Source organism: Salvelinus namaycush, chromosome 3 (assembly GCF_016432855.1).
Source record: "Salvelinus namaycush isolate Seneca chromosome 3, SaNama_1.0, whole genome shotgun sequence".
In the NCBI taxonomy this organism is placed as follows: domain Eukaryota; kingdom Metazoa; phylum Chordata; class Actinopteri; order Salmoniformes; family Salmonidae; genus Salvelinus; species Salvelinus namaycush.
Window position 1 is genome coordinate 5560996 of NC_052309.1, and position 12674 is coordinate 5573669.

A 12674-nucleotide genomic window follows, 5' to 3' on the forward strand; every position below is an offset into this window, starting at 1 on the left:
ACAATTCATATGCGCTGGCTCTTTTCTCATCTTCTATTGCCCACTCACATTCCCCTTTATTTACATGTGAATTGTAATTATAAGTAGATTGAGAAACACTTCATAAATAGATTTGAAGTGAGCCATAAACACGAAACATTTATTCATCAGACATGGCGGCAAATTCAATGAAAAGTTAGTTATATGCACAGCCTTAAACTTAGGCTCTGGGCTAATTAAGAACAAGGCCCTCGCACAGTTAAACCTCCCAATTCACTGCTTTGACTATGTTTCTATCCAAAACAGATCTCCGTCAAATAAAAATTAAAACCTGACAAAGATCTGTTTGGGATGGAAACGTTGTCAATAAAGCTGTGAATTGGGAGCTTTAACAGCGAGGGCCTTGTTCTTTACAGGCAAATTCAATGAAACGTGTCAGTGTTTATGCAGAATCTTTTTTTTATAAGAAAGTGGAAGCTTTAACACGGGGTCAGATTGTTATTTGAATAAATATAGCGTTGAGTGAGCAGCAGCATCACAATACCCGTTCAAAACAGGAATTAACGTCCAGTTTCTTAATGTCCCTGACCAGAACGGCTGCAAAACTTCCAAGGATCAGTCGAAACAAAATGGACGTTGTTGACAACGCTGAATTCTGCAGCATGTACTTCTGAGCAGGTACAGTGGCAGCACCTCTAACATGGTCATATTGGAAGGGTGGAATAGATATCAGTTGGACTTGGCTCACTTCCTGACATTATCTGTAGGGGGCAACCCTGAGACAGACCTCCAGACACAGAGGGTGTGGAGGCTGGCCAGACAGAAACATCCTCTACAACTCCTTTATCCAGTCTAGCCCGGAGGTCTCAGGTCTGTTTGTGCTGCAAAGCCAACTGCTATGGTCATTTGGCATGACAACGACCATAAGAGTTGGCTACGCAGGATGTCCAGTCCTCCATGACTGGACGTATTGATTGTTTTCTAACATGCAAAAACCTAAAAACAGCAACCAGACAGTCTTCAACTCCTTTTCAGACAATCTTTAACGTTTTTTAAAAATTTCCAGGCCTTCAATACCATGAGTGGCCTCCTATAATATCTAGTAAGACAGTAGACAGTCGTCCATCTCTACAGCCCAGTGGCTGGTGTTAGTCTTTGGCCCCTCCTGTATCCCCCATCATCTATTCTTCCTCTTCTCCTTCTTGCTCTTGCCCGTGGCGGGTGCACTGTCACCGTGTGACACGGCTGTAGCGTGTCCTGTTGTCTTCAGGTGGTCAAACAGTTTGTTCCTGGTAGAGAACTCATAGTGACAGGTCACACAGCGCAGGTTCAGCTCCTTCGGGGAGTTAAAAGACAGTGGAATGGTTCATTAATGAACTCATAATCGTGTAACAACAAAACACCTGTGGATACTTTTAGAAACAGGCCATTTTGACTCAAGTCGATGAGAAATGCATTTAAGCAGCCTCAAACAAGGTAATGAAATCATTGTATTACATTTCAATTAAGGGCACTAAGTTCTGGTTAATACAAACCCCTCCTGGATTGATTAATCAATTAAGGACCGGTAGCTGTGGCTGGTACAAACCTCTGCTCCTCCTTTCTCCACACCTTCCTGTGGTTGGACATTCTTTCTGCTCTCCTTCCCTCCATTCTTCTTCCCCTTAGTCTTTCCAGAGCTGATAAAGATGTGTTTTAAGTTACAAGTCAGAATGCATGAATATACCTGTGTAGTGGCTAATGATTATATCAGCACTGCTCTAGCATGGTCCCAAGTCGGTTTGCCGTCTTGCCAACTCAGGACTGCACAAACTGATCTAGGACCAGGCTAGTGATGCATTGCTTTATCCTAAATACTGTCAATTCCATCCTGTCACTAGTTTTGATAGAAGATGGGGGCAGGTCAGTTCACCTCTTTGGTTCTGTGGCTGTGAGGTCTTCCTCCTGCTGTCCGTCTTCTGTTGGGTCCTCACAGGGTTTGTCCACAGCTGCCTGCTGGGGCTCTGAGGCAGGCTGGGGGTCCTCTGCCTCACCGCTGGTCTGTGTTGATAGAGGGCTCTCTGGGCTATTGTCTGTGGGGGTGGAGGTGGGCTCTGGGGCCGCGTCCTTCTCTACTACCTCCTCGGTGGGGCTCCGCCCATTTTGCTGTTGTCTCTTTTTCTTCTTCTGCTTTTTAGACAGCCTGGACGTTAAAATGACGTTATTAATCTACCACTGTTTACACAGTGTACAAAACATTAAGAACATCTGCTCTTTCCATGACAGACAGCCCAGGTGAAAGCTATGATCCCTTATTGATGTCACTTGTTTAACCCACTTCAAAATCTGTGTCTATGAAGGGGAGGAGACAGGTTAAGCTAACATATGGAATTGTTTTAAGATGGTCATACCCAAGGATCCTTTAGCCATTTTAGGACCCTTAAAAAAAAAGTATTAAAAAAATTACATTTACATTTAAGTCATTTAGCAGACGCTCTTATCCAGAGCGACTTACAAATTGGAAAGTTCATACATATTCATCCTGGTCCCCCCGTGGGGAATGAACCCACAACCCTGGCGTTGCAAGTGCCATGCTCTACCAACTGAGCCACACGGGACCGTGTTACTGCCGGAAACATTGAATTTGGCCTTACTGACATTAGCTCATAGAAACTCATTGAATTAGAGCTTCATACATGGATAAACAGATGGTTCCCAAAAGAATCTAAAAAGGAAGGATGTTCTGAAGTATCCGTTTTATATCCGAGAGATAAAAAAAGATCAGGAAACTTATATTAGACACTAAACTATCTCCATATATACTGCCATTCATTTTTAACTGCTGCCCGGCTAGTTTCAGACTAATCTCGAGAGGCTTGTGAGGATCCTAGAGCTCAACATGTGCATTTTGCTCTAGGACACCCACATGAACGTGTTTGTGAGACACTCCCCTTTCCATAGAGGGGTCATATTAGAATATAGGCCAAACTATTGGGGCGATACAGACAGAAGTTGGCAGATCGGCTGTACCGACTTCAGACGAGGCCTGTGACGGCTTGTGGAGGTCGTAGAGCAAAACTGAGAACACCATGTTCGTGAGAGTCATCTTTCCATAGTTTGTACGACAAATCGTTCGGACACTACAGACGTTTTCTTGAGAAGACAGATTTTCGGGGGTGGGGGTCTCATGGTCTGACAAACACTGCTTCACCCTAGATGCCGAAGGGCAACATCGGCATTTGAGACGCAGCCCAAATATCCATCTTAAAAATCCCCATCAATGCGTGTCAGTGTTTGACTGTTATTTAGATTGACTCATGTTCCTAATGTTTTGTACACTATTTTATAATGGCAAATTGTCCAATGACAACAGTAACATCCAGGTAGTTTCTCATATTTTGGATGGAGAAAATATATCTTTGAACTTACTTTTGTCTTGGTGCTTCTTCTAGTTCTTCATCCTCCTCTTCCCCATCCTCATCCTTCAGACCGAGGGTCTCATCCTCTTCTTCCAGTTGTTGCCGTAGTAATACCACCATCTCTCTATGTTTCTTTGATTTCTCATGATTCTTCATTCTGTGCAAAAAAAAGAACATGTTTTAGTGATGAACTGAACTCAGTCTTCCCTCAGGTAAACCGGGTTGTGTTCATTCGGCACCAAAAGGAAGAAAACTGACTGGGACTACCTGGATTTGACCAGTAAGAAATGTTCATTTTGTTTTTGCAATGCAGACTGCTTTGCAACGTTTTCCATTGTGTGCCCTAATGAACACGACCTCACTACTTACGCTTTGTCTGATTTGAAGGATTTGTCACATGCAGGGCAGTACAGGTCATCATAATAGTCATCCAGGAGTTCCTCGGTCTCATCTTTCTGTTCATCTGTGGAGAACAGATGTGTTACATGGAGACTGTTGTCGTGTATGAGAAGAACAACCACCACATAAACCAATGTAAAACTCTTTGAGATCTGGTGGTAAAAGAACGCACCCCACAGTTAAATGTGACATGGCAAACTGCTAGAAATGCAGTCCCTTGTCATTACTACACAGGCAGAAGCTACAGTAGATTAAGATATGCCTGCTACTGTATGAAGAAATATCTAGCCCTTCTCAGAGTGAGTTGGTGTTTTCACAGTCTGAGACCAGAGTTACTATGCGAGAGGTCTGCTCTGTACTGACCCCCTCTTCCCTGGTCCTCCTCCTCGCTCTCTGACGCGTCTCCAAACTCCTTTCCGTACTGAGCCTCCATCTGCTGCAGCTCCTTCTCCATCTCAGACATGGCTACCCAGCTCTGCTCCTTGTAATCCTCCGCCAGTCTAGGAGAGGAGACAGAGGTCTGACATCTAGACAGAGGTCTGACATCTAGACAGAGGTCTGACATCTAGACAGAGGTCTGACATCTAGACAGAGGTCTGACATCTAGACAGAGGTCTGACATCTAGCATGTCTGAGTGGATCAGTTTAAGGCGAGGTTATTTTAACACAAGTATATAGATCAGTGATTCTGTGCAGTCCAACTGCAATGTAGTAAGCAACACTCGCTTGGCCTGTGAAAGCTTCTGTTTGTTGGAGAGGCATATGTTCTACATATCATATTTCTATGTGAACTCACTTGGCCTGGGACAGCTTTTGCTTGCGTCGTAGCTCCTCCACTTTCTTGGCCTTCTCAGCGTTCTGCTCCTCCACCAGCTTCTTGTGGACCTGCACCCTCTTGTCACGCTTACGCACAAACGCCACCAGTTGGCGCACTAGCTCGCTGCGCTCCTTCCTGGCCTTGTCTCGGACCTTAGAAGAAGAATACTTTATGGTCCATTCAGATCTGTTGTGTTGAAGGAACGGGGCTGGTTCTATATCAAACGGCTCACATTTAATCGAAGTCTCACTTCCTAACATTTGTGAGCATAACAAAACATTCAGTTAGTTTTGCCAATCTTCAGTGGCTCATACCACACGTATGAACTACATATGCACTGGCTAAATAGGAACACAGGCACTTAGAATACAATAGCCTTGCTCAAGGGCACAACGGCAGGAGCTGAGTGTTCAGTTCCATTCCCATTTTTGCTTCTTCCGGGCCCAGGGATTGAGCCAGCAACCTTCTGGCTGCTGGTCCACCTCTCTAAGGCTACTGCCTCACTGTAAGGGGTTAAAGGCCAAGAAGAAAACACAACAGTACCTTCTTGTTCTCCTTCTCCATGGCCCTCTTCTCCCAGCGGTTGGAGGCCTGCCTCGTGTCATAGTCCTCCTTCCAAGCAAACTTCTTCCGGGTGCAGAAGCTCTGCCAGTAGGCGTAGAAGAGGTGAACCTGGGAGAGGAGGAAGCAGAGAGCTATAGACAATGACTACAGCTTAGGGAGAAGAGCGGTAGGTACAGTACAGGCGATGGTTATAGGCTTTAGTGTGGAGCTGCTAAACCATTGGGCAAACTACAGCCCTTGAAGGATTTCTATTTAATCTGTGCAGCCCTCCGCTGAATTTCGATATCTCAATGTGGACCTCGAGCCAAAAAGTTTGCCTATAGACACAGACAGTGTTTTATGAACTGGAGTCTATAATAAAAAGTTTGTCCACCCCTGTGCTAAACCATATGGTATTATATGATGTATCCATTTAATCAACGTATCTATCATCAACACGACACAATGACTTAATGTTGTGATATAACCCAATGTGCAAAATGTCCAAATGGTAGAGACTGACCAGACAAATGTTATTTCACAGAAATCAACTGTCTAATAGTACCCAGAGAACCATTCTGAGATTAAGCGAGAGCACAGAATGTAATACAGTAATCATGCTGAAGCATAGCCCGAACTGACATTACACAGATAGACACTGTTACTGCAAATTACTGCCCATGACTCTATTCACACCAGAACACTATCAGCATTGGTCAGAGGTTGAACACAAAAGTAGATGAAGTTTGTGCACCTTTCTGTGTGTGTGTATATATATATATATATATATATATATATATATATATATATCTCTGTCTGTGTGTGTGTGTTTAACAAGGGCAAACGTTACCGTGTCATAGTCACTCTGAGAGTCTCCAAACGAAGGGTACTCATCTTCCTCCTCGTCCTCCTCTTTACTGTGATCCATCTCTTCTGTAGTTATGGACTCAAACAGGTTCCTGTACACGGTGTAGAAACCCTGAGAAAAGGAGAGGGGAAACCACTTTTTACCTGGTTGTCCCATTGAAAAAACAGGGAGACCTAAAAGGATTGAATCCTCTATACAGCAAACAAATCCACATTTTCTCCACAGCAAACACTACACTGTAACGATAATTATTAGACTGTAGAGAAACCCCTTCTGTTCTACACGTGTGTTACATTTCTACATCCACACAGTGAGACATACTCGTACACGCTGTGACCTGGGAGGCGTGTGGATTATTATGTCAGAGTACTACTCTGCAGCCCTCTGCTGGTAGAAAGTAACACTGCCCCTCTGCTGGTAGAAAGTAACACTGCCCCTCTGCTGGTAGAAAGTAACACTGCCCCTCTGCTGGTAGAAAGTAACACTGCCCCTCTGCTGGTAGAAAGTAACACTGCCCCTCTGCTGGTAGAAAGTAACACTGCCCCTCTGCTGGTAGAAAGTAACACTGCCCCTCTGCTGGTAGAAAGTAACACTGCCCCTCTGCTGGTAGAAAGTAACACTGCCCCTCTGCTGGTAGAAAGTAACACTGCCCCTCTGCTGGTAGAAAGTAACACTGCCCCTCTGCTGGTAGAAAGTAACACTGCCCCTCTGCTGGTAGAAAGTAACACTGCCCCTCTGCTGGTAGAAAGTAACACTGCCCCTCTGCTGGTAGAAAGTAACACTGCCCCTCTGCTGGTAGAAAGTAACACTGCCCCTCTGCTGGTAGAAAGTAACACTGCCCCACTGCTGGTAGAAAGTAACACTGCCCCACTGCTGGTAGAAAGTAACACTGCCCCTCTGCTGGTAGAAAGTAACACTGCCCCTCTGCTGGTAGAAAGTAACACTGCCCCTCTGCTGGTAGAAAGTAACACTGCCCCTCTGCTGGTAGAAAGTAACACTGCCCCTCTGCTGGTAGAAAGTAACACTGCCCCTCTGCTGGTAGAAAGTAACACTGCCCCTCTGCTGGTAGAAAGTAACACTGCCCCTCTGCTGGTAGAAAGTAACACTGCCCCTCTGCTGGTAGAAAGTAACACTGCCCCTCTGCTGGTAGAAAGTAACACTGCCCCTCTGCTGGTAGAAAGTAACACTGCCCCTCTGCTGGTAGAAAGTAACACTGCCCCTCTGCTGGTAGAAAGTAACACTGCCCCTCTGCTGGTAGAAAGTAACACTGCCCCTCTGCTGGTAGAAAGTAACACTGCCCCTCTGCTGGTAGAAAGTAACACTGCCCCTCTGCTGGTAGAAAGTAACACTGCCCCTCTGCTGGTAGAAAGTAACACTACCCCTCTGCTGGTAGAAAGTAACACTACCCCTCTGCTGGTAGAAAGTAACACTACCCCTCTGCTGGTAGAAAGTAACACTACTCCTCTGCTGGTAGAAAGTAACACTACTCCTCTGCTGGTAGAAAGTAACACTACTCCTCTGCTGGTAGAAAGTAACACTACTCCTCTGCTGGTAGAAAGTAACACTACTCCGCAGCCCTCTGCTGGTAGAAAGTAACACTACTCCGCAGCCCTCTGCTGGTAGAAAGTAACACTACTCCGCAGCCCTCTGCTGGTAGAAAGTAACACTACTCCGCAGCCCTCTGCTGGTAGAAAGTAACACTACTCCGCAGCCCTCTGCTGGTAGAAAGTAACAGGGATGGGTAACTAATGGGGTTGGGGTCCACAAAGAATCTGAACTCACTAGGGGACGCAGTTGCTCCACCCGACAGAGATGCTCCCTCCCTGACTGTCACACTCACCTCCTCATCATCCCCGTAACCAGAGTAACAGGTGACAGTGAAGAACTGGACAAGGTCAACACTTTCATCAGCATACTCCCCGCTGACCCCACCTTTAAGGAGAGCCTCTCTGTGGTTATCATACCTGGAGACAGGAGTCGAGAGGCGGGAAGCACAGTATTAGCATTACTATAGCTCTTCACTCTTCCTAAATGAGCATTTCCCCAATTCCTTGCATTCTCTCCTCCTTAAAATGCATTTGAGGAGAAGGTCCAAGGGCTAGAACCTTGGACCATCTTTGTCAAGGAGACGAGGGACAATGCAAGGAATCAAGGTTAAGACAAAGATCTGTGCTGGTCACTAATATTAACTTATTTCCATACAAAGTCCTGGCCTTAAAAAGTTAGATCTCATAAAAGAAGAAATTCCAGCACACTGGTCATCTTGGATACGCCAAACAATTGAATGGATCTCACACCAAGATCTCAGTCAAAAGATGTTTACTACTTTGGATAATGAGGATGTAGTTGTTTCTCACCAGGCTCTCTCCTGTGGGTCGCTCAGGACTTCATAGGCTGCCTGGATCAGTTTGAACTGCTCCGCTGCCTCATCTGCACTGTCCAAGTTCTTATCTGGAAATGGAATTAAGATGTTCAACAAATAATACCTTTAGAAGATAAACATAATATTTTTTGGTGAAGAGAGAACGTCAAAGACACCAGTTGCAAAAACAGTGCGAACTAACTGGTGGTAGTTAACTAACGTTACTAATAGCTATCTTGTTCTACTTGTCAGTCTCCCACACCGATTACAGTTTAGCTAGCAATGGGGGAAACTGGCCGTGGCCTCTCTGATCAGTGAGCTAACAGCTAACGTTAGCTGGCTAATGTAGCTAGCAAGTTAAATACACGGCAACAAGGTTTACTGTACCTGGATGCCATCTCAGGGCTAATTTCCGATATACCTTCTTCATATCATCATCAGTCGCGTCCCTTTTGACACCCAACACCTCGTAATGACACTTCATTTTGAGTTGAGCTGGTTCAGCTAGCTGAAATCCACACGATTTGGCCTGTTGCTAATGTTAGCTAGCTAAAAGGCTAAGCTAACAGCCTTCCCTGTCCTCAAAACAGGACAACTCTGTACAACAGTAACCGAAAGTTATGAATAACAGTGGACAGATCTACAAATAAATGTTATATTCATTCTACTTAAAAATGCATAGTTTGTCCTTGTATCTCAGCTTGAAAAACACCGCACATCGTGGACTCGCGTCAATACTAACGGTGACTACGCGCTTAAATATGACGTAATGGACAGTCTTTTCGTAAAGAAAAAGAAAAAGGTCCGAAAGAAAATTGTTGTAAGCTTGATTTCTGTTGATTGTGAATATGACAAAAAAATAGGTGTGAAACTGACAGCAACAATTCCTAACATTTTAAATCCACCTTGGTGTGCTTTTGCAGAGGCAGCAGCTTTTCTTCCCGGGGTCCACAAAAAACATGACAAGTAACAAAACACTGATAGACAAGAACAGTCACACAAATCATGTGTGTGTCCCCTCACAGACAGTCGCAGCCTTTCCATGAGATGTTAAAAAAAAAAAATTAAGTAAATTTTGCTGTTTGCTTGAGTAACTGGAGATGGGAGTTGCATGTAATCATGGCTCTGTATAATACTGTGTGGTTTTTTAAACCTTTTTTTAACTAGGCAAGTTAGTTAAGAACAAATTCTTATTTTCAATGACGGCCTAGGAACAGTGGGTTAACTGTCTTGTTCAGGGACAGATCAACAGATGTTACCTAGTCAGCTCAGGGATTCAATCTTGCAACCTTTTGCTTCCTAGTCCAATGCTCTAACCAGTAGACTACCTGCCGCCCCAGACAGACTGAAATGTTGGTGTTGCAGTGAATTCGTTTTGGACTTGGGGAATGTGAAGAGACCCCTGGTGGCATGTCTTGTGGGGTATGTCTGGGTGTCTGAGCTGAATGTTTATGCAGACAATCTGGAATTTTCATTACAGTAATACTTCTCAAAAACTAGAAGAGCAGCAATTAATCTCTCGTCAACCCTCAACCAGGAAAGACAGGCATGCATGTTGTTCATGTTAGTTCGTTATGTGCAATTAAGGCCAAGGTGTGCTGCTCTGTTCTGAGCCAGAAGACCAGAAGCTGAACAACTAGTAGAGTTCATTTTTCTGTAAAAAACACACAAAATATTTTAATAACAGACAGACCCCTCCCCAACTGCACAACAACTTTGTCAATATGACTTGACCATGATAATTGACCGTCCAATGTTATATCTAGGAGTTTATCTTCCTCAACACTCACACCCTTTATACACAACTCCAGTTGAGGTTTAGGTCCAAATATAATGCTTTTAGTTGTAGATGTTTTAAAGACCCGTTTATTATGAATCACCCATTCTGATACTGACTCTACTCCTTATTTAGAATTTCAGGGAGGTCACTGGCTTTGGGTGCCGACATGTGTGTAATCAACCACATACAGGGCATTCGGAAAGTATTCAGACCCCTTCACCTTTTCCACATTTTGTTTTGTTACAGCCTTATTCTAAGGATCAGCATGGCGGCAGGTAGCCTAGCGGTTCGAGCCTTGGGCCAGTAACCGAAAGGTTGCTAGATTGAATCCCCGAGCTGACAAGGTAAAATTCTGTCGTTCTACCCCTGAACACTGTTCTTAGGCCGTCATTGTAAATAAGAATTTGTTCTTAACTGGCATGCCTGTTTAAATAAATTTGAAAATGGATAAAATATTTTTTCTCATCAATCTACACACAATATCCCATAATGACAAAATAAATAAAAATACAAATTTATATTTGCACATTCATAATTTAAAAAAATATAATTATTTACTTAAAAGATCTGATCCTTTGCTATGAGACTCGAAATTGAGCTCAGGTGCATCCTGTTTCCATTGATCATCCTTGAGAAGTTTCTACAACTTGATTGGAGTCCACCTGTGGTAAATCCAATTGATTAGACATTTGGAAAGGCACACACCTGTCTATACATGGTTCCACAGTTGACAGGCGACGTCAGAGCAAAAACCAAGCCATGAGGTCAAAGAAACTGTCCGTAGAGCAACGAGACATGAATGTGTCGAGGCACATATATGGGGAAGGGTACCAAAAAATGTGTGCAGCATTGAAGGTCCCCAAGAACACAGTGGCCTCAATCATTCTGAAATGGAAGAAGTTTGGAACCACCAAGACTCTTCCTAGAGCCGGCCGCCCGGCCAAACTGAGCAATCGGGGGAGAAGGGCATTGGTCACGAAGGTGACCAAGAACCCGATGGTCACTCTGACAGAGCTCCAGAGTTCCTCTGTGGAGATGGGAGAACCTTCCAGAAGGACAACTGCAGCACTCCACAAATCAGGCCTTTATGGTAGAGTGGCCAGACGGAAGCCACTCCTCAGTAAAAGGCACATGACAGCCCACTTGGAGTTTGACAAAAGGCACCTAAAGACTCTCATACCATGAGAAACAATATACTCTGGTCTGATAAAAGCAATATTGAACTATTTGGCCTGAATGCTAAACGTCACATCTGCAGGAAACCTGGCACCATCACTACGGTGTATCATGCTGGTGGCAGCATCATGCTGTGGGGATGTTTTTCAGTGGAAGGGAGACTAGTCAGGATCGAGGGAAAGATGAATGGAGAAAGTGCAGAGATCCTTGATGAAAACCTTCTCAGGAACTCAGACTGGGGTGAAGGTTCACCTTCCAACAGGACAACGACCCTAAGCACACAGCCAAGATAATGCAGGAGTTGTTTCAGGCTTCAAGTCTCAATGTCCTTGAGTGGCCCAACCAGAGGCCAGACTTGAACCCGATCAAACATCTCTGGAGAGACCTGAAAATAGCTGTGCAGCGATGCTCCCCATCCAACCTGACAGAGTTTGAGAGGATCTGCAGAGAAGAATGGGAAACTCCCCAAATATAGGTGTGCCAAGCCTGAAGACTTGAGGCTGTAATCCTTGCCAAAGGTGCTTCAAAGTACTGAGTAAAGGGTCTGAATACTTATGTAAATGTGATATTTCAGTTCTTACTTTGTCATTAGGGGGTATTGTATGTAGATTGATGAGGGGAGAAAAAAACTATTTAATACAATTTAGAACAAGACTAATGTAACAAAATGTGGTAAAAGTCAAGGGGTCTGAATAATTTGAATGCACTTTACATTCATTCTAGCTTTGTGTAAGAAATTTGTAAAAATGTCAAATCGAGAAAAGTAACCACCCTGTGTGTACCTGATGTTGGAGAAGCTTTCACTGAAAAACACAAGGTTATATTGGCTAATAACTCTCCATGTGATTGCAGGTGATGTAAAGCCATAGCAAGTCAATAAAGAAATGTATGCTCAAAGGCTGCACTAAAATCTAACAATACAGCTCCAACTATCTTATTATGCATTTCTTTTAACCAATCATCTGAAGTCTGAGTCAGTGCAGTACAAGTTCAGTGCCCTTCTCTACTGTATATGAATGCTGAAAGTCAGTTAACCTCTCTGAAAAACAGCCGTGTATTTGGTCAATTTTTTTTCAGTTTACTAAGAACAGGCAGCAAACTGAATGGGTTTTTAGGCAGTGGAATGACTAGCTTCCTTCTATGCCTGTGGACATACTCCTTTAGGCTTTGGTGAAAGAAAGCGCACAGAGCTGGCAACATCTCTGTTAAGTGTTTTGACATGGATATTATAACTATATTAGATTTGCTATCAATATTGACAAGGCTGGTCAAGTTACTAACGCAGGTATCAAGTCAAAGGAGGTCCAGTCATCGGTAAATCAAACTGACATCTTCAGGAATGAACAGGAGAA

General features: G+C 44.0%; 1 protein-coding gene across 1 annotated transcript; it reads right to left on the reverse strand.

Annotated features, from left to right (window-relative positions):
• Window positions 1-118: 118 nt before the first annotated feature.
• Window positions 119-9127, reverse strand: dnajc21 (DnaJ heat shock protein family (Hsp40) member C21). The gene is made up of 12 exons (XM_038989588.1): window positions 8754-9127; window positions 8362-8455; window positions 7845-7968; window positions 5987-6115; window positions 5137-5265; window positions 4573-4745; window positions 4140-4276; window positions 3747-3840; window positions 3388-3534; window positions 1892-2161; window positions 1568-1658; window positions 119-1315 (listed from the first exon to the last, which is right to left on the reverse strand). The coding sequence occupies exons 1-12, from the start codon at window positions 8848-8850 to the stop codon at window positions 1157-1159; spliced, it is 1644 nt and encodes a 547-aa protein (XP_038845516.1). The 5' UTR covers window positions 8851-9127; the 3' UTR covers window positions 119-1156.
• Window positions 9128-12674: the final 3547 nt, after the last annotated feature.